The sequence below is a fragment of the Quercus robur genome, chromosome 2 (assembly GCF_932294415.1).
Source record: "Quercus robur chromosome 2, dhQueRobu3.1, whole genome shotgun sequence".
Taxonomy (NCBI): domain Eukaryota; kingdom Viridiplantae; phylum Streptophyta; class Magnoliopsida; order Fagales; family Fagaceae; genus Quercus; species Quercus robur.
Window position 1 is genome coordinate 1,963,088 of NC_065535.1, and position 22,224 is coordinate 1,985,311.

General features: G+C 32.5%; 1 protein-coding gene across 1 annotated transcript; it reads left to right on the forward strand.

The window, feature by feature from the left end:
* The first annotated feature begins 12,067 nt into the window (after positions 1–12,067).
* On the forward strand, positions 12,068–21,896 carry LOC126708936 (homeobox protein knotted-1-like 2). The gene is made up of 5 exons (XM_050408957.1): positions 12,068–13,014; positions 13,124–13,246; positions 13,434–13,569; positions 20,783–21,036; positions 21,162–21,896. The coding sequence occupies exons 1-5, from the start codon at positions 12,601–12,603 to the stop codon at positions 21,363–21,365; spliced, it is 1,131 nt and encodes a 376-aa protein (XP_050264914.1). The 5' UTR covers positions 12,068–12,600; the 3' UTR covers positions 21,366–21,896.
* Positions 21,897–22,224: the final 328 nt, after the last annotated feature.

Here is a 22,224-nt window from a genome sequence, read left to right on the forward strand (position 1 = left end):
AAGTCCAACTTTGGCTTATCCTCAAATCCCAAATAACAATGCCTATATATATATATATATTACTCCAACTAAAATTTATCACTATTTTAAGCGATGTGAGATTTACTAGAATATACATTCTATGAAACGATCCTCATTCTCTATCACAACGTATTAACGATACATCATACATTTCATATAATCAAGCTCTATCCAAACAATACGAGCATTTCTTTCACAACTAAAGCGAAATTCAACGTGTCTATATCGAATCAATTGCAAAAATTTACTAAAAACCATCTTCTCTAAATTATATTAGCATCAAATCTTGAGCTCTGATGCAATTTATTGCAAAACCGGAAATGCGGATACCAATATTTTAGAATTTAGGAATAGTGGAAGCAACTTCACACAACTTAAAAACTAAACTATCCACATAAGATAACAAAATATAACTTAGTCCTACCAACTCCATATCTACCTTTTCATCCCAAAAAAAAAAAAAAAAACTCCATATCTACCTCAATTTTAACCAAAATCCACTATAAAACATATGTATTAGAATTTAGAAGGCTCAATCAACAAAAGGCTTTGACTCTTTTATTTACTTATGTCTCTATTAATACTTGTGGAGAATCACTCTTCATCTTCTTTTATCCTATTTAATTTGAACTTGATTTTGAAGGATCCATGAAAATCATTTGTCAAACAGATCAGCGTCAAAGAGAATACTAAATGAGGGAATCCTTTCCCTCCATTTCTTTTTTTTTTTTTTCCTGTTTTCTCCGTTTCTCTCTTTCTCATAAACTTCTTCTTTTCTTTTATCAACACTCCTTAAATCTAAAGAATGATAGGATAATAATAATAATTATTATTATTTTAAATATCACATGTTTAAGTCAAGTTATTTTAAAAGTCAACTCCAAAAAAAAAAAAAAACCCTCATTAAATTCTCTTAAAAAAATGCAATGAACTTTTAGGCGGATAAAGTGTAACTTTTTAAATGTTATATCATCAATCGTATAGCTGAGGATTGAATCTTATATTTTTTATTTGACAATAAAATACTTTACTAATTAAGTTAACCATAACTCATCTCTTTCACACACACATATATACACAAACGGACATAAAATATATTACGAAAATACATTCTACTAAAGCTGGATGTGCACACTCTCAATAAAAAGTAAGGCTTAGATCTAAGGTTAAATAGAAAGTGACATAGTGCCAAAGCTATAATACCCTTCGTTATTTATTACATGTCTTATAAGTATAATTTATTCTTCACTTTTTAAAAAATGAGGTTGTTTGGAAAAAAAATGTACCTAAAATAAATTTTTTTAATAAAAAAACTATACTTTAATAAATTTTGTAACTCAATCGATACCTCATTATGTTTTCAATAAATACGTTTATGATTTAAATTTCTCATTTTTCAACTATCAAATTTATTTAAAAAAAAAAAAAAAAAAAACAGAAAAACAACAAAATTTTCACCTAAATTTTCATTAATTGACCCTGATTTTCAAAAAAAAAAAAAGATAAAAACAAATCCCAATGTATGCACAAATCCAAATTAAGGACAAGAATTGAGTTTAATGTTTTTGTGTATTAGATTCATTGCAATATGGACACGTGGAGTGTTTGATCCATGTTCACATTTCAACAATTTCACTGCATAAAACCGATTTGAGTTAAAGGTTAAAAGAAGTAAAAAAAAATTAAAAAGTTTAAAAAGTGTAGTGGTAAAAATTGGGTCTCAATCCCATAAAACCATTGGACCCAGGTCGGTTCCTAAACCCACAAATTAAGGTTAATGATGTCTTACTTTTACCATTTTTTTTAAAATAAATTGACAAATCCACAATTATATCTTTTTTTTTTGGGGTAGAATTAGTACAATTTTCAAGTGTACGCACAAATTTCTTTCTCTTTTTTCTAGTTTTCTAAGTGACATGACAGGAACAGCTCATTCATATGATGATGATGATGAGAAGATGGTGATGTGATTGGCAAAAGGCAAACCCCAATAATAGACAGCTAAACTGTAGAGGAAACTCAACTCAAGCCCCATGGTGTTAGGATGAGAACTTGCCACGGTATTCGGTTAGGTAAGAATGATAACAATCGTGTATTACATGAACGACTCACATGCATTTTTACTTTCATTTTAATACTAGCTAGAAGAGAATGTCGCTGAAGGTCCATGATGATGTGGTCTTGCATTCTCCATTGATAGTAAGCCGAGTTTGTTAATGTTTTTATTTTAAAAAAAGTTGGATGTGAAAGTTTCTCCATTGCATATTGCTCTAATGATGAGCATTATCCTTGTTCAAAAATTGATGAGCATTATTCTAGTTAAACCTTACAAATTGTTGTACCATCCAATGGGAATTAGTGAGGTTTTGAGGATGTTTGGTACATGTATTTAAATATATGTTTTCAGTTTTTAAATAACATTATATGTATTTCTATATTTTTTTTTATCTATACGTATTTTTAAAATAATTGAAAACTGTTGTTTAAACACACGTACCAAACATGCCTTAACCTTTCTTGCAACATTGATGGAAGTAAATTTATAGCTTTTTGATATTATAAAAAGTCATTTTATCTATTTTAACTTACCATTTCACAACACACCCAACATTAATGGTTCTATTTTTTTAACTATTTCATTTAAATATTATTTTTTATTCTTCCCCTCTCTCTCTTCCTCTCCCTATTTGTGAACAAACAACACACCCACACCACTACTGGCCACATCTACCACCACTTCAACCATTGCCACCACAAATCACAACCCACAACCATCACAAATCAAGGCAAACCCAAAAATCAACACCCAAAAATCCACCACCATAATTCTGATTTAAAAATAATAATTAAAAAAAAAAACAACCACCACCACCACCACCTCAACAACCCACCATAACAATCCACCCACAACAACAATGACCTAATTTCAACCACAACAGCAACAACCTAGCCACTGATCCCAACAACAACCCATACCACTACTAAAACCACTGATCAAAACCACCCAACCACACAAACGTAGAAAAACCCAGCCCACCACCACAAACCCACCCAGTCGACCCACACCACGAACGCACACTGGCTCACCATCACGAACCTACATTGAACCACCACAACGAATCCACATTGGCAATCTCAACGAACCAAGGTGGCACCACGAAGAGAAGAAGGGCTTGATTCAATTGAGAGGGAGATATGGGCGGTGCTGGAGAGAAAAAGAGAAGATTGGAGAGAGAAAAAAGAGAGAAGACCGAATAAAAATATATATTTTACATTTGAGATACAGTGCACAACTAAAAGTAGCTATGCACTATAGTTGAGAAGCCAAATTATTTGGTTTTGGCTCTACCAATGCAGTTTCAGTTTTGTAATTGGTGGTGCTAAAAATAACAATATGACTTTTTAGCACTACCAATAATAATGCTCTTATTGAATTCCAATTGATGTGCTCCTATGTATATTTAATTATTTATTTTTAAAAAATTAACAATAAGTCTCTTCTCTTCCCTTCTCTTTCTTTCCTTTTAATCAAATATAATATTCAAGTGCATTTGGTTGTGTATTACTGTGTTATACTTTAAGAGCCATAAAATTCTTTTGGCATAAATTATCTAATGCTTAATAATTTTGATGAAAAAAAAAAACTTTAAGGTAGCTGTTAGAGTTAAAAACAACTTTAAAACTAAAGTTGAAATTTTGAGCACTTATGAAAAAACTCATCAATTTGATGTTTCTGCTGGGCCTATTCATAGGTCAAGTTGAGTCGGTTTAAGGCTTAAACCAGAACTTGACTTGACCATGTGGGTATGTGGAGAATAGTAGAAATTGTAGTTGATCTCGACCATTCAATTTTCCATGTGTGACAACTAGATTCATTAATTTGATCAAAGTCAACAATGATGGACAACAAAGGGCGATGGGGCAGAAATCGCTACATCCCCACCTAGTCTGGAATTCCCTTATGTCTTCGTTGGACAGTTAGGCCGGTTTAATTGAATTTCAATTCATGAAAATCGACACTTGAACCAATTTCATCGGTTCTTGTAGAACTCGGTCCACCGCCACCTACGGTCTCAAAACCGACAAGAATGGATTGGGTCAATTTGAGTTGGTGATTGAGCAAGTGGATCGATTTTCTTCATAAATCTAAAATTTTATAACATTATTCATCATAATTTGTTAAACACTCCAAACACTTTTTTTTTTTAAAAAAAAACAGGTTTTTCAATCAACTCTATATAGCAAAACCTCAACTATTAAAACTCTATACTTGAGAGCCTTAAATGAACTCTTTTTTCCCCCCAAATATATATATATATATATAGTATTTATAAACTGTTAAAGGAGACAGCTCTGTAATCTGTATGAGTGTCCCTACACTTGGGCCAAACATAAGAGTGTTTTAATCTTGAACTTAGCCTACCCATTCTACTTAATTAGTGATGCTCAAAGTCTCAAACCCAAGTACTTACGGTGAAAAATCAAAGCTCATATATCCGAACTTCAATTGTGTAATATCAAATATTATCCCCCATGCCGGAATCTAGCTTGCAAATAGGGGTGTGACATGTGAGGCTGTGAGTGACATGTGAAAAACAAGCAAGGAGTGACTGTGAATAGTACCCATATTCTGCATGGGGAAGAGGCGAAGAGCAAGCACAGATTCACAGTAATATCACTGGACTGTGAGAGGAGAGATGACTGACTAATGAGTAGTGAATGACAACTGAAGATGGGGAGGGGTACCTGACTGACTAAGTAGTAAGTAACCTCCATGTGTCTCTGGAACAATAGAAATGTCCAGTCCCTTCAGAAATTTAAAAAGAAAAAGAACATCTAATCTTAAGCTATCTCCCTATATAATTGGCCCCCACTGCTAGTAGCGCGGGACTCTCGGGGGGTGTTACACTAAGTGGGTCTCAGCTTTACACTTTGCCCCCTTGGTCCACTACTACTCTCTCTGTGTCTGAAGTGTAAAATGTGAGTGACTGTGTGTGTATGTGAGCGTGTGAGTGAAATTAATGGTGTTCGTCGCCGCCAGCTATACCTCGTTGCAGAGCCAAAGGAACGAGGAGGTGTGAGGCCACTGTACGTGTCTTTTGTACACTCGTGGTTTTCCTACGACTGGTCACCACAAACAGTACAATTTGCTCAGTTTTTGCACAGACTTTCAGATACCCATTTCACTGTTTACCGTTGAATTTACGTACTGGTACATTTATTCATTCAATACATACGGACTTTCCTCTCCTAATAAATACAACCTAGTGGTACAAACATGATGTCATACTCTCTCATGACTAGGCAATGTTTCCTTTTCGGCCTTCATCTATTTATTTTTTGGTCCTAGGGGCCATTCAAAGTTAAAAAGGATTTAATGAAAAGCTTAAAACTGTTTTTGAGTGTTTTAGAATAAGTATCAAAATATCAAAAATTTTATTTTGTTTTTTTGAATAAATTACAAATTATACTCCTAAAGTTTGGGATATTTAAATTTTATATTTTGAAATTTCAGAAATTGGATCTTACCATCTGAAATTTGGGAGTGTTTGAATTTTATACATTGACGTTTTAAAATTTAGATTTTCTTCGTAAATTTTAAGATTATTTGGATTTTACTTTTTAAAATTTGAGAATATTTGATTTTTATACCTTAAAATTTCAGAATTTGTAGATATGAAATCCAAACACTTCCAAAATTTAAGGGATAAAATCCAAATTCTAAAACGTCAGAGTGTAAAATCCAAACATTCCAAATTTCGGGAGGGAAAATTCAAATTCTGAAACTTTAGAGTGCAAAATCCAAACACCCCAAAGTTTTTGGGGTGTAATTTACAATTTACCTATATTTTTAATTACTCTTTGCTTTAACCAAACTTTTTCTTTAAGTAGTAGGAAAGCGAATGTGATCTTTGATAGGGAGGATGCCAAGCTTGCAAAACTAATTACTCTCACCCCAATACAAACATTTCATAAACACATGATGGACTATAGATTCAAACTTCAATCTCAAATACAAAGCACCTCAACAAAAACTCATTGTAAAAATTCATCACATCACCAATGCTAGCAATTCCTTCATCAAAATGCAATCCAATTAAATATATATATATATATATATATATATATATATATATTTTAAAGCAGGAGTTATGCCAAGAACAAGAGTTGGCTTTACCATTATGCAGACCCAATGCTTGCACAAAATCACCCACTACAACCAAACTCACAAGCAAAATCACCTAATGCCGACAGATCCAACCACCACTAAAGTCGGTTGATGAAGATAATAGATATATAATTGGGTATTAGGGTTTATGGGTATTAGTAGAAAGAAGAGAAAACGAAATGAGGAAAATGATGTCTAGGGAGAGTGGGAGGAGGTTGGAGATTTGATCATACAGATGAAGTTTTTGGGCAATGAGATGAAGAAGATGAAGATATGAAAATAAGTTTTGCAATCAAGAATTTGTTACAAGTAGGAAAAAGAATTCTGAAGACACCAAATCAAAAAATTGTGATGCCTATTGATAAAGCCAAATTCGTCAGTTGATAAGTTTGTCTAGATAGGGTATGAAGAGTTAACTTTATATCCTTGCACAAGACTAGTAGCAGGTTTGTCTTCGGAAAGGTTACCGGTGTGGTGCCAGCCAATGAGCTTCTGATGACAAAGTCAAATGCATTAGAGAGAAAATGTTGATAAGGATTGAGAATATTATGATGTGTTTGTACCTTTGTTTGAGGTTTGATGTAGTTTATACAGGGCTTTGCTTTTCTAGCTATTGGAAGTCTTCAATGGTGGCTTAAATGCCCCCCTTGTAATGCCTCTGGTGATTAATGGGGTGATATGAAGATCCTCCAGTGCTCATGTCTCCAAGTTCGTCTACATGTAACGGCTCATACATTAAATGCCCCCTTTATGGCGCTTTGGTCGTCCAATGGCCTATTTGGACGACAGGAATTTCTTACTTCCACCCATGATTGATTGGATATTGTTTGAATGTGTGTTAAGTCCCATATCGTATATACACTAGTTTATTTGAGTTTTATTAACAACTATAAGGAGGCTAATTTGTGATTAGACTAATCTTTCTGGGGGGTATAAAGCAATGTAGCTACTAGCTAGCCATTTTCCTTAGGTCCAACAGTCATGTCTCCGAGTTCACGGCTCATACATTAAATGCCCCCTTTATGGCGCTTTGGTCATCCAATAGCCTATTTGGACGGTAGTAATTTCTTAGTTCCACCAATGATTGATTGGATATTGTTTGAATGTGTGTTAAGTTCCATATCGTATATATACTGGTTTATTTGAGTTTTATTAACAACTATAAGGAGGCTAATTTGTGATTAGACTAATCTTTTTGGGGGTATAAACCGGTGTAGCTACTAGCTAACCATTTTCCTTAGGTCATTACGAAATGGTATTAGAGTCGGTCCAAGAATCTCAAGTGGGCTAAAAAATGTTAGGCATATATTAGGTTCAGTGACAACCACCGTGACTCTCCAAACTTGAAGCTCAACAATGAGCCATTTAATTTTCTTCTTTTAAAATAATAAGCTCTCCCTTTCTAATCCCTTTTCCTTTTGATTCCAACCATTCTCTCATTCCCCTCCACTCCCATTTCCTCTAAACCCGTCAAATCTTCTTCTCATTGAATGATTGATTAGTGACATGATTTGATGAGATGTATCTTCTGAAGAATCAACTTACAATGTGCGGCAACGTGATATTGATGAGTGACGAAGCATGGTATTGATGACAACTTCATTTTCACGATGGCAGAGTTGACAAAGATAAAAAATATACGAACATTTTAGATCTTGTTCTAGATTGACGCAAACTCTTAGATGAATTCAAAAGACAGAGCTCTAGAATCCAGCAAGAAGAAAGAAAACCTCGAATTTATTAAAATTATATGTTAGTTTTTAAATATTTAAGATTAAATGTTTAGGTTCTAATTTTATGTATGTTTGCAAACTGAGTAAAAAAACTTGTCTAGTATAAAATATTTATGTCTTAAAACAGTTTTAAACATTGCTTAAGTTGATTCAAGTCGAAATTCAAGAACAGTCAAGCTGCAAGAAGAAGAATTTAAAATCTACCTTGCTTGATCGATCAAGAGAGACCTTCGACTAATCGAACTGCATTTTCTGCAGATTTTAAATAAATCCCAAAAGCCCACGAAACGTTTAGGTTTGAATCCAATACTACTAGGTATAAAAGCAAAATCCTAATACATGTTTTCTAAAACTTGTGAGTTACTCCTGTGAGATCTGAGAGATTCTGTAAGCTTTTAATTCAACAAGCATCTATTGGAGATCAGATTGATATTGCATGAACCGATGGAGATAAGTTGCTGCATACAAGATCAACTACTATCGATGATCTAAACCTTTGAGTGAGATCTCAAAGTCACAAATAGGAGCGTTTGTATATAACAAATTCAAATAAAAGAGTTAGTAGATTTGGGGCTACGTGTTCTCGTGAGTAAGTATTGCAAGAAGTAGCATTAGATTTAGGGAAAAATCTATTGTAAACACTTCCTTTTTATATAGTGAATTTGTTACCTTGTGGATTGTTTAAGTTAAATCCTCTCCAGTTTTTTTACCTTGAAACTTGACGGTTTCATTGATTTTCCTGGGTCATCATATTGCTTATCTTCTTACTTTTCCACTATTGTGATATGATTGTTATTTGTTTAACCTAGATCTGCATAACAAATTTAAGTAACAACTTGGTTAATAAAGTAGGTTAAACAATCTGAGTGTTCAGGGTTCTAAATAACAAATATTATATATATATATATATATATATAAACAAAAGATAAAATTCACCCCCGTATTTAGTTCTACATTAGACCCCTCCACTTGGATAAAATTCAAACTAACGCTTTCTTCTAAATATTGAAATCTTCCCCTCCAAATAAAAATACACTTTGAATACTTGAATAACTTGATCCAATTTTGAAACTTGTATCCTTGATGTGATGCCCTGAATTAATTGGATATTGATTGAGTGTGTGTTAAGTTCCATATCGGATATATACTAAGGTGGTCTAGGCTTTCTTAACAATTACAAGGAGTCTTAATTTTGACTAGACTAATCATTTTGGAGTATAACGTAGATGAGACTAATGCGCTTCCTTGGGTTATTACAAATGGTATTAGCCCCAATTCAGTAACCCCGTGTCAGGTCGGAGACACTGTCTCGTAAAGTGGCTTTAACAAGGACGTCAGAGATTTAAGTGGGAGATATTGTGAAATCCCATATTAATTGGATATTTATTGAGTGTATGTTGTGTGAGTGTGTGCTGAATTCCATATTGGGCTTATACTAGAGTGATTGGGGTTATTGACAACTACAATAAGTTTCGATTGTGACTAAATTAGTCATTTTAGAATATAACGCAAGCGTGATTAACGCCCATTCTTGGGTCATCACACTTGAGATGTTGACACATAAAAACCTCATTAACATTTAACTAATTTGCAACATCAATCATTAAAGGATTGAAGACCAAAAAAAAAATTCTACTTTTAAAAATCGATAAATTGTGTTGCGGTGGTCTTCAATTTTTATAAATATATATATATATATATATATATATATATATATATATAGGAGGACTTAATTGATTTACATAAGTGAACTTAATTATCGTTTGAAGAAACTAACGCCATTTATGTTGAATTGGTTATACAATTATATGATCAAATATAATTGGGAAATTTAAGAAACAAAATTTAGGAAATGGTACTTAAGTTCCGCCATAAAAAGAATTCTAGTTATGTAGGCTTGTGACGAGTGATCACTATGTCATAATGATGCACAATCTCACATATTTTGTTCTTTCTTTAATAAAGATAACTTTTCATTAGAGGTATTGGCTTTTGAATAGGCACAACCTTTCATAGGGTCACATCTATTTGAAGGGACACAACTCCTTAAAAATTTTTATCCATCCCTGGAGTATATTGTTACAAGGAATCAAGTCTAGCTACTCATTGCATTTCATTAATTTCCCTCTGAGCATGAATTTTAAAAACGTGAATACACTGGGACCAACAATTAATTCCTCAATAGCTCATTATGTACTTTTCGATTTCAAAGCTAATGCCAAAAATGCTATCACCCGCGGGGATTCCAATTTCCAATTCAAGTTAATTTTACATTCATTGAGGAGTAAATTTCAGAGTTAAATAAGTACTTGATGGTCTTATCATATGAATTCAAAAGTATCAGCAATCAATATCAGAAATATTAGGGGATTTTAATTTTTTTTTATTGATAGTTTATTTTTTGGAGAGGTAATTACGACATGCTATTAATGGCACAGCTCGAGCCATTTACTCTATAAACCTCTAAGCATTTTATGTATAGAGAGATGCTAATTCAGTTACGAAGCTCTTAGCCTTTTGATAGTTGCATGATTTATTTAAATAATATACATGTATAGTCTTTTAAATCAACACATAATAGGTTGTAAATAATAGCATCAAATCAGTTTGAAACCATACTTTATCAATTTTATAATATCTCCTTTCTATGAGTTTGTGGGAATAATATAGAGATAGGCAATCGGTATATCGTCATCCAACAACTCAATATTGAAGTGTGATTACAGAGTAGTACAAATGATAGTTGTGAGTGCCCAATCAGAACCAACTGTATTAATGCATAAGACGTACAATATTCCGTAATGTAAGTGCATGGTTGATTCTATTAGAACACATTTAACCCCCCAAGGAATCAATTGGAACGGATGCAATTGATGAACAATGATGATGGTCCTTGGCATTCTTGATTTTCTTAATCTAAACAGATAATCACAAAGCGTGATATATATGACACTTTCATTGGAGATACATGAGTTTGTATTTTTGAGACCAAGGAGTGGAGAGGAAAATCTTTACTTGACAAGATGATTTTATGTACTTACAATTTATAGAAGGGTTAGAAAGGTTAAGATCATCTCTACTTTACTTGAAATGAGAAATTGACTTTTATATTTAATAGTATTTATACAGTATCTATTTATGGTTAAATTTTATTTATATATATAATAATAATTTCATTTCAAATGAAGAGCATTACTTTCTAATAATATCAAAGCAAATATAATTTGATATATTAAATTCAAGTTTTGTAAGTCGAGAGGCAACTTTCATTTGACATGATGATATTAAAGCAAGTTTAATTTGAAATTTTAATGGTTCTTCAAAAAAGAAAAAAAAAATTAGAACATTTATAACTTATAATGATTATTACAATGATGATTAATGATTATACTATCAAACATGTACGTGGTTAGTGAGTACCTATGGTTCTAAAGACTAATCTCAATTCAAATAATTTGTGATCTCCTAACAATTTAAGCATTACTACAAGTCAAGAGTCATAATATGTTTCCCAAATGTCAATGATAAATAATAAATAATTATTGATGTTAATCAATAATTATACAGTGACACTATTTTATTTTATTTTATTTTTTTTAATTTCAAAAAAAAATTATGTCACTGTATAATTATTGATTAACATTTATTTAATTGTTTTTTTTTTACTAATAGAATCAAATAATAAATAACAACACTTGTGAACTAATCAATATTTATGAAAATATTAATTGTGTAGCATTAATATACGATTAGATCGGATTATCTGCACTGTCCTTTGCATAATTTCCGTAACATTAATTGCTTCGCTAGGAAACTGGTCATCTACTGTGCTAGAAATAGTTGATTTCCACAATGAAGAACATTAGGCAACTTTCTTTTAACCCAAAAAAAAAGAAAAAAAGAAAAAAAAAAAAGACAACTTTCTTTTAGTGCCCAACAACCATAAAAGAAGTTTAAAAAATAAAAAAAATAAAAAAGTACTCCTATTAAACACGTTAATTTAAAAACTATTATTTTTTCGGTCAGTATTAATTAAAAACAATATAAAGTGAAAGAAAATGATGAAAATCAAAACCTTCCCGTGAAACAAAGGGTAATAATAGTATATAATAATAAGAAAATATAAAAAAGGATGAGTGAAAGGAAGAAAGAAAAAATCAACAATCTATGATTCTATAGTTGCCTTATCTTTTGGCCCTATAGCTTCTTTGCTTTTTGTAATTTTCAAATATTTCTTTTTCTTTGAAGAAAGATAGTCTTGTCAGCCACCATAGAATCGGAGCTGTCGCCGGTTCCGGCTAAGCAACTCTCTCCCTTTCTTTTACACATCATGTTGTACTCCTTCTGATTTACTCTCTTTAAATTTGCTTCTCTAACATGCTCAAATCTTGGTGCAACTTCACTTCAAGGCCTCCTTGACCAAACACTAGCTGCCTGCTAAGAGGAACAAAGTCATGGTTTGTGTTCCATTTTAAATATCCCAAAATAGGAACAAAGTCATGGTTGTGAGCTTTGGCTATCAACTACTAGTTGTCTCAATCATCTAGGGCTTTTGGGTCTTCCTCTACCGAACTATTTCTCCAAAATTCTTGCCTTTTAGGGTTTTAGGATTGTTTTCTTTTGTTCACAAAGGATTTCAGTGGTTTTTTCTCATCTGGGTCTTGTTGAGTATATCTAATGGAGGACTACAATAATCAACTTAATGAGAATTCAGCTCCGAGGGGAAATTTCTTGTATGCTTCACCGGTTCTTGCAGCTAATTCTTCTGGTTATGGAAGAACAAGCAGTGGCTCAAACGTGGGTACCCAGATGCACATCAACACCTTTCCTTTACAATCAGGTGGAGATTGTACTTTTCAATCAGAAACACACCCAATTGTGAAGACTGAAGCTAGCACTTCCCAACATGTTCAGAAATTTCATTACCCTTTGATGAGAGGACACCAAGTTCAACATCAACAACAACAACAACAGCAACAACAACAACAACAAGGGAATGAGAATTCTAGTGAAGTTGAAGCTATCAAAGCCAAGATCATTGCCCACCCTCAATACTCGAACCTTTTGGAAGCTTACATGGATTGCCAAAAGGTATTTTACATAAAGTCTATAAATAGTAGTACATGAAAGTTCAATCAATGATTACAGCACAAAGAAAATTGACCATCTTTCTCTTTCTTGGTGTAACATAAATTTATAGGTGGGAGCTCCACCTGAAGTGGTGGCTAGGCTCTCAGCTGCTCGCCAAGAATTTGAGGCAAGGCAACGATCTTCAGGGAGCGCTAGAGAGACTTCAAAGGACCCAGAACTCGATCAGTTCATGGTGATTGATTAATTCCTTTACTCTTCTATGTACTATTAATTACTTTTATTTTATTTATTTTTATATATATAAAAATTAGATTTATAATAAAGTCTCTTTATATTATAATAATAATCTATTTCTCTCTCTCTTGTTCACTTGCTAAATTACTCAAATGTCTGACAAAAAATTTGGGATGGCTATTCAGGAAGCCTATTATGACATGCTGGTGAAATATCGTGAGGAACTAACTAGGCCTATACAAGAAGCAATGGATTTCATGCGTAGGATTGAATCTCAGCTCAACATGCTTGGCAATGGTCCCGTTCGGGTCTTCTCCTCTGGTATCTACCTAATACCTATTTTATTTTAAAATCTATACTATATACATAATACTATTATAAATTTACAAAATTGTTGTTTCAAAGACATTGGTTTGGATTCGATTGCAAAAATTGATGCTCTAGTTTTGTACAGTCAAGTTCTTCTTGAGAAGTGTAGAGGTAGAGCTGTCCCTTCACTTATTTCCTATTTTCGATGTATGAAACTTTGACCCAGATAACGCTTTCCAATAGTTGAAGACTTGAAGAAGGGCAAAGACACACACATATATACCTTTGTCAAGGCGCCTCGATCACGTTTGGCTTAGCAAACAAAAACCCTAATCACAAAACCCAATTTGTATTGGATATTTCATAATTTTATAATTATATATATGTACTTCTATATAGCTTCCAAAATCCACATAAAGGACCAAAGACAAAGCGCACTTGTATGGCAGTATAAACAATGATGAATAGCGCACGTTCAATTCTCCAATGGGGTTAGCTTTTTATGGTTTTTGTCTTCTGACAAATCATTCTTATTAGGGTTTCTTATCGAAAATCTCTAGGCTCTATCTTTCTTCCAACTTCTAATTAATTCTTATTCAGATTCTATGGATTTCTGTGATATAAAAGTATAAACATATATACACCTAGAGATGGATGGCATCATTGTTGTTGTCATTTCACTTCCCTCTCGCTGTCCAAGACAAAATTGGACGTGTATTTATTATTATTTTTTCTTTACTAGACCCAGAAAAAAAGTGAAGCATAGGATGCTGTTCATTTCAGTGCTAGACACTAGCCCATGTATATATAGCCTGTGGTCTGGTCTTGTCAGCAATACATTTCTTTCTTTATTGATGTCTCTGCCCTTATACGGGATTTTTGTTCTCTTTCTAGAATTACCATAAACGAGGAAAAAAAAAATTACAAGTACGAACATTGTTGGTATTTTCATGTTTCTTTTAATTCTATTATTGTTATATTGTGGTGGTGTGCTTGGTCTGGTGTAGCTTGAGAGAAATTATCCCAGGTAACTATATCATCATTCATTCTATCACCACAAACATCATTCATGCATCTTGATTTGTTGATTGGTTTTATTGATTTCTCATTTTCGTTTTCTAATGGATAAGCTTCATTTGTGTTGGCAAAGAAGACACGTTTTCTTTTGTTAGATTGAACGAAATTCACAGTGAACTTGGTTGTTACTTGTTAGATGTTTTTTCAATGTATGAGTTCCCCTCTCTCTGATTTTCAATTGATATTTTGCTGGATTTTGGAAATTCAATGAGGACACAGCCAAAGTATTGGCATGATTTTCAGGTTGGTTGATGCCATTGACCGCTTGTTGTGGGTCTCTAGCCTGTAGGTCATCTATTGATGTTGCCAAGTTAGTTCTTCACGTTTTTACGTGGATTGTAGGCTTCAATATAGTGGATTTGATTCATGCATTTATATGCAGCAGCTAATTTGGAAATGGTGGGTATCACAATGACAATTTTGAGGTTGCATGCAGATGGCATGATCCTAAGTCAAATTATGAGATACTCCTAAAATACAATGACGTATTATTCTTTTCTTTCATCTATGTGGGGGGGGGGGGGGGGGTTGTTTATGAATTTAACTAACGAAAACTAGTTATGAGAAGAGTAATCACTATTAGGGATGGCAAAATCTGATATGACGCGCAAACTTGACACAATTAATTCATTTATAAATAAGTTATGAATTAAGGTTAAATGGGTTTGGGTCATATTTGGATTGGCATAGCTGACCCGTTTAATAAACGGGTTGTATTTGTGTTCAACATGTAAACCCATCAGACCTGTTTAGATTATAAAAATATTAGTTTTTGTTATTATTGCTTAATTTTTTGTTGTAATTACATGTTTATTACTATATTTATGGTGATAATTATATTTTAATTTTAGATATATTGGAATTGATAATAGGTTATTCAGGTTAGATATAATCTATTTATCAAATGAGTTATTTGTATTGACCTTTACATGACTTGTTGATTTAACGGGTTAAATGTGTCGTGTTGAGTCGACTTGTTTAATAAACAGGTTGAGTTAGGGTTGAAGATTCTTGACACGTTTACTAAACTGGTCAGGTTCGGGTCAACCCATATAGCTAAATACTCATGACTCGACATGACATGAACCCGACCCGTGAACACAAATTGCCACCCCTAATCACCATATCATTGTACTTCACAATTACTAAATAATTACTTGATCTTCAGTATAAGTGATTTTTATCTTCATGAGTTTTAGGAGTATAAAGAAATCATTCATAACAAATGATTAATGATTTCCTTAATCTTTTTAATGTGGTCCAGGGAATTGAAATGGAAAAATATCCTTAGATCTATTTTACAATTTAAAATATATATTACAAATTTAAAAATATATTGTGTCATGTCATTTAATTTTTAAATGACATGAAATGACTTTCTTTACCATTAGAACATTCATATCCGAAGATGTAAAAAAATGACCTATTTTACATTTTTAAATACTACTTTATCTATTTAACCAACCCATTTAACAATACACCTAACATCTCAGTTCTTATTTTTATATACAACCCAATTAAATAATATAAATTTTTTCTTCTCTCCTCTTCCGTCTCTCTTTCCTCTCTCTTTCTCTCATAATATATTTATTTATGTTTACAACCATGAATAGTAAGTTGTATATTTAAGAATTCACTATTCATAATTGCTAAAAAAAAAAAGAATACATATCCAGATAAACTTGATTTTTGGAGTGTTGGTTGGTAAAATAACAATTTGGGGGCCTGGGGGGAGAGGTTTACACCCTCAATGCTAATGCTCTTAGCAATCTAGATTACAACCACTCTCATAAAACAAACACAAATTAATTTAAATCCACACACAACAAAATTTTACTACCACTTTGTTTATAGGAATTACCTATTTCTTTCTTATCAATGTGGGGCTCAAGCTCCTCTTTTTATTTATTTATTTATAAAAAAATTATATATAGGACTAAAATTCTTAATAGGATTAATTTACTACACGAATTCTTCTAATGATGTGGGGTCCAAATCTAACAACGAAATCTCTAAATTGATGAGATCAATTGGGATTCAACAATGTTTGAAATTTTCACTCAAACTTGGCTTTAATTTTTAATCATATCATCACAAATTTCACCTCTTTTTTTCTTTGACTTTCAGCAATGTTTGAACTTTTCACTCAACTTGACTTTAAATTTTAAATAAGAGTTTTACTAACATATACCATTAGGACATACATTAGTAAACTATTTTGGGAAACTTTTTATTAAAAAAATGAAAAAGTTAGCAACTTTTTTGACAGCTTTTCAATTCTTCATAAAATGTTTCCAAAAATGAATGATTAATGTGTGCTCTAAGTGCATACATTAATTGAACTCTTTTAATAATATCACCATATTTTCCACAAATTTCACATTTTTTTAACCCATTATTATTGTCGCTTTGCAATGTTTTAACAAAAAAGAAAAAGAAAAAGCCATAAGCTCTATTTTTAACTTTTTTTGCCATTCAATTTGTACAAATTTTTTGATTTTTTTTTGACAAAATTTGATTACAAACTTGGTTGTAGTTAACAATGAAAAGATGACATTTGTTCCTATCATGTGTCACTAAAAATGATTGTATACAATTATTTAAGTATGGTTTAGTAAAATGAACACATCATTTGGCTTACATTGTTATTGTCATATACGGGAATAGAATATATTTGTATATTTCATCTTAATACTTATTTTAGTAGAATCTCCTATTATTGGGTATAGCCTTAGGATATGATCAAGTCAGTAGCCATATTTTGTCATTTTTTTTTTCTCTTTTACTGTTAAGTGCTTGTTTGGGAGTATTTTTTATAAATTGAACTTTATCAAAATATAGTTTTTTAAAACTCCAATTTTATTTTAAGTATAATTTTTTTAAATAATCTATTATTTTTTTAAAAATTGCAAAATAAGATATACCAGATGAGTACTAAAACTCTTTTACTAATTTTCATAAATCCACTCATGCAAAATATGAAAATATCCATAACCCAAATAATAGAATCAACCTAAAAGAAATTGGACTTTCCCCAAGTTCAGGTACATGTTTCACATTTGCCAAAGTCTTCAAAATCACATCAAACATTATAACTTTTACTACACTTATTCCCAAAACTTTACACTCCATATTATTGGCCAACATAATAAAACCTTCACATGAATATATATGAAAAGAGCAAGAAGAGTCTCATCAAATCTCATAAAAAAATATTGTACGTGTCAAATCAGTCTATATTCCAACACATAGGAAAGGAATAATTGAAGTCCAAAACTTGCATTTTATTTATTTATTAAAGATGTATTTTGCTAACCATTAGAACATTACCACAATCTTTACCCTCACTATCTACTGTAGTAGTCATTGCATTTGCCAACTTCTAAGTATCACGACTTCTCTTGAAATTTGTTAACTTTGCTCTTAGGTTCTTGCATTGGTATTTTCCATCTATTGAGAGAGATTTATCCAACAGAAAATCTTAACAATTACATTTAATCACAAACTATAAGAAAGTTGTTAATTTTTCATAAGAATTTACTTGTCACAAAGATGAACAGAGTTACAGAGGGATAGAACTAACTTCATATTTCCCTTTTCCACTCAACCCATAAACCAGCTGGGACATCATTCCGGTTCATCTCCATTTTCGTGAAACTATTCCTCAAGCAAGGTAGTTGATGAGTCATTGAAGTCTTTGAAGGCAGCTTGACTTCTCCCTATGAAAATTCTTCCCATGCAACATAAACTTATCTGGACTTGATTTTGACCTTTTCACAAATATATCAACTTTAGTATTACTTGTTGGCTTTCTGAACTTCTTTGCGTCTAGGAGAATTGTTGCCACATTTTGTAGACATGTAGTCACCACAATATCATATAAGGTGGAAGCGAGGTTAGAAATAACATGGTTTGGTCCTCCTCCTCAATCTTAGCTTTATCCTGGAAAATTGATGGACCATTTGGTAATGTTGTTTAAGTAATGTTATTTGTATTTTTTGGAAATACGCGTGAGTGAAAAAGTGTGTGGAAAATATATGTAATATTGTTTAAACACTGAAAGCTGTTGTTTAAAACACCCTACCAAACAACCCTTGAGTAATTCAACCTATTAAAAGCATTGTGCCTTATTCCATGCATAATTTTTACAACACTTTTTTTTTTTCCCAAATACCATAGATTTGAAAGGGGCTTCAACAAACACCACCCTCCCACACACACATTTGTTTATTTTCAAAACACTTTTGGATTTTATTAGAAGAAATGTAGAAATCAAGTGCTTAGTTATTATTATCCGGATTAGAGACTTAGGTTTATTAATAGGTATAATATAGGGTGTCTACAGATATTTAATAGCATGCTAATAGCCTAAAAAATTATTCTAGGGATTAAATGGATTTTCTTATTTATTTATTTTTACCTTTTCATTTCTCTTTTGGTCTGGGTGTATTATTTTTTGATATGATTACGTTCTTCTTTTATTCTAATAAGATAAATTAGCGTGCTTTGTAGTATAAATTTTAACCTATTCAACTCCGCTCAACTTAATTAAGCTTTAACTGCAATTAAATTGGGATCATGTATGGATCTTCATCAACTAATTAGGGTTGGTCCATGAATTATTATTGTTATTTTTAATTCTAACCTATTCAAGATTTATAAAAAAATGGGTAGAGGAGGGCGACCTGAGTTGGCGTCTTCCACTTGGGTGTAACCATAGTAATACTCTACTTCCATTGCGGGATTCGAACCTAGGACCTTCACCTCCCAAACCCTTAGAAGTGAACCCATGACCACTAGACCAACCACTTTCATGGTAAATTCTAACCTATTCAAGCTCATACTCTTTATTGCCTTTTCATTTAATTTATCCTTTTTTCACTACTTCTAACCATGTTATAGTAGGTCTTTCTCTATTAAGCTTTTCACTTAATCAACTTCATTTAAAATCTCGTTCTCATCGATCCATTAATTAGTCTCCAATGATTTAAATCATTTGTTCCTTGTTATAGTTTATGTTTATCCTTTTTAAGAAAAAAAAAATAGAGCTTGTAGTTTCATATCCAGAAAAACTCCTCTTCTGAGGAATATGGTTTTGTTTATTTGTCATATTGAGGTTTGCGGCTGCCATGTCTTTATAGAGCATTAACAATGTTAAACGTGGGGTACTTAAATTAATATAATGTCAAGGCATTATTCTCTAATTCACTTTCCTAAGTTCATAGACAATTACATAATGAAAAACAAGTGAAAGAGACATTTATTTTTTATATGACAAAATGTCTGTTCGTTCCTTTGTGGTATATTCGGCCAGGCACTTGATGCAATATTGTAACAAAGTAATTGTTGCTCAAATATGATTGAGACGGAAGAAAAGGGAATTTAATATGACTAAAAAGTGTAAATTTGGCCTTTAAATGAATGGTCTCATAGCATTTGTGATCAAGGCTTAAGTTCTCTGGATAAGGCCATGTAAAAGGTCAATGGCCAGCCACACGAGGCAATATAGGATTCAAGTTTAACAGAGATGTTAAAAGGGTGCATTAGGTGTAGCGCCATGAAACTGAAAATGGATATAGTAGGAAACAAAATCCACAAGGACTTGTGTATCCGTACCTTATTTTTTTCTTACAACGATGTTCAATGAGTCCAAAAGTGGTATGGATAGTTTGCATGGCAATTATCGGTATGATCTTTCATATGTGATTACAACTTGAGGGCATCGGGCAAAGGCTAACAGACATATGCCATCTGAGCAACATAAGATGTGACACATGAACTATAAACTTTGATGACTTTGCCGTATTTGAATTGGGCTATACATGTCTTTTGCTTACAGTTCACAATAGATATTAAAAATAAGATCATTATTTTGAAGATTCTGAGCTAATCTTTAATATTCACTGTAATCCTTCACAAAATATCATTAGCTTTTTCTTTTATTTTCACTATGTGGATATTGTAATCTGTACTTTATCAACTGCAGAAACATGATGAAAATTGAATGAATGAGGACTATCCAAAGTAATTGGTCTTGTGCTAAAATGTTACGTTATCAAATTAGTCACAACCATTGGTCATATGCTAAAATGTTATGCTATGAAATTAGTTATAACCATCCAGTTTTTGCATTCCCATTTGAATACAGATGAGAAGTGTGAAGGCGTTGGTTCATCTGAGGAGGATCAAGACAACAGTGCCGGAGAAACAGAACTGCCTGAGATTGATCCACGTGCTGAAGACCGAGAACTGAAGAACCACCTACTGAGGAAGTATAGCGGTTACTTAAGCAGCCTTAAGCAAGAGCTTTCAAAGAAAAAGAAGAAAGGTAAACTACCCAAAGATGCAAGGCAGAAGCTACTTAGTTGGTGGGAGTTGCACTACAAATGGCCCTATCCTTCGGTATGTGTAACCCCTTTGAACCGAATTCCAAACTTCTTTCACATTATAAAGCAACTTTCATGTGTAATGGTAACTTGGATCTCAAGCTTATTATAATTCCCTTTTATCTTGTGACAAATACACAGGAGACAGAAAAGGTGGCACTGGCTGAATCAACTGGTTTAGACCAAAAACAAATAAATAATTGGTTCATAAACCAAAGAAAACGTCACTGGAAACCTTCTGAAGATATGCAATTTATGGTGATGGATGGACTACATCCACAGAATGCAACTCTCTACATGGATGGTCACTACATGGCTGATGGTCATTACCGTTTGGGACCATGAGCAACAACTCATTTGCATGCATGGTCGTTGTTACTTGAAGTTGTACTAGTTTTATATGTCAGGCATAGCCTAAAGTTGTTTAAGTAGTAATGCTGTGTGAATTCAGTCATAAGTATAATTTAGTGAAAGCTAGTCCGTACCAGAGTTGGGATTAGTCCTGCAAACTGATCGGATTTTTTTTTACAAGAAACGTCATCAGTATAATTTAGTGAAAGCTAGTCCATATCTGGTGGTGATCATTCAGGATGAACTGTCCTTGTGCCATTTACATCAATTTGGGATGTTTTGATTTGTTTCCTGTCTTTAGAAGATGCAGAGCTCCTAGTGTGTAACTTTGCTGTGTGCTTTAAATATGTAAGGAGGTACTATTAGGATATTTTTATTTTTGAGAATATGTACTTTAATTCAACTCTTATGCAAATCTGTAAGGGCAACTACTTGCTGGTAAGTGTATATAGTGAGAAGAAACTAATATGTGAACTCAATTAATGAGGGTGTAATATTATTATTTATTGGTCTTTCCACTTTTTATACTATCTTCATTTTTTTTTTTTTGGGTCTTGTAACTAAAATATTCAGTTAGATTGTTTGTTCATGGCTTCGTATTAGAAGCATAGCTTTCATTTGTCATATCTAGAGTCAAGAACTAGACAAGCTTATGACGATGGTGGTCAATATTTGTGTGGGTGGAGTGTTAGCCTAGAAAAAAATATCTTATCTTGTCTGTTGCATGTAGTGGAAAACTAACAATACTTGAGTACTACATTCCGATAGGACTCATATGTTGTGAGTGTTTGTTAGGAACCCATGGGTAGAACTCAACCTTGAAAACCGGCTTGCAAAGGGAGGGTGCCTAAGA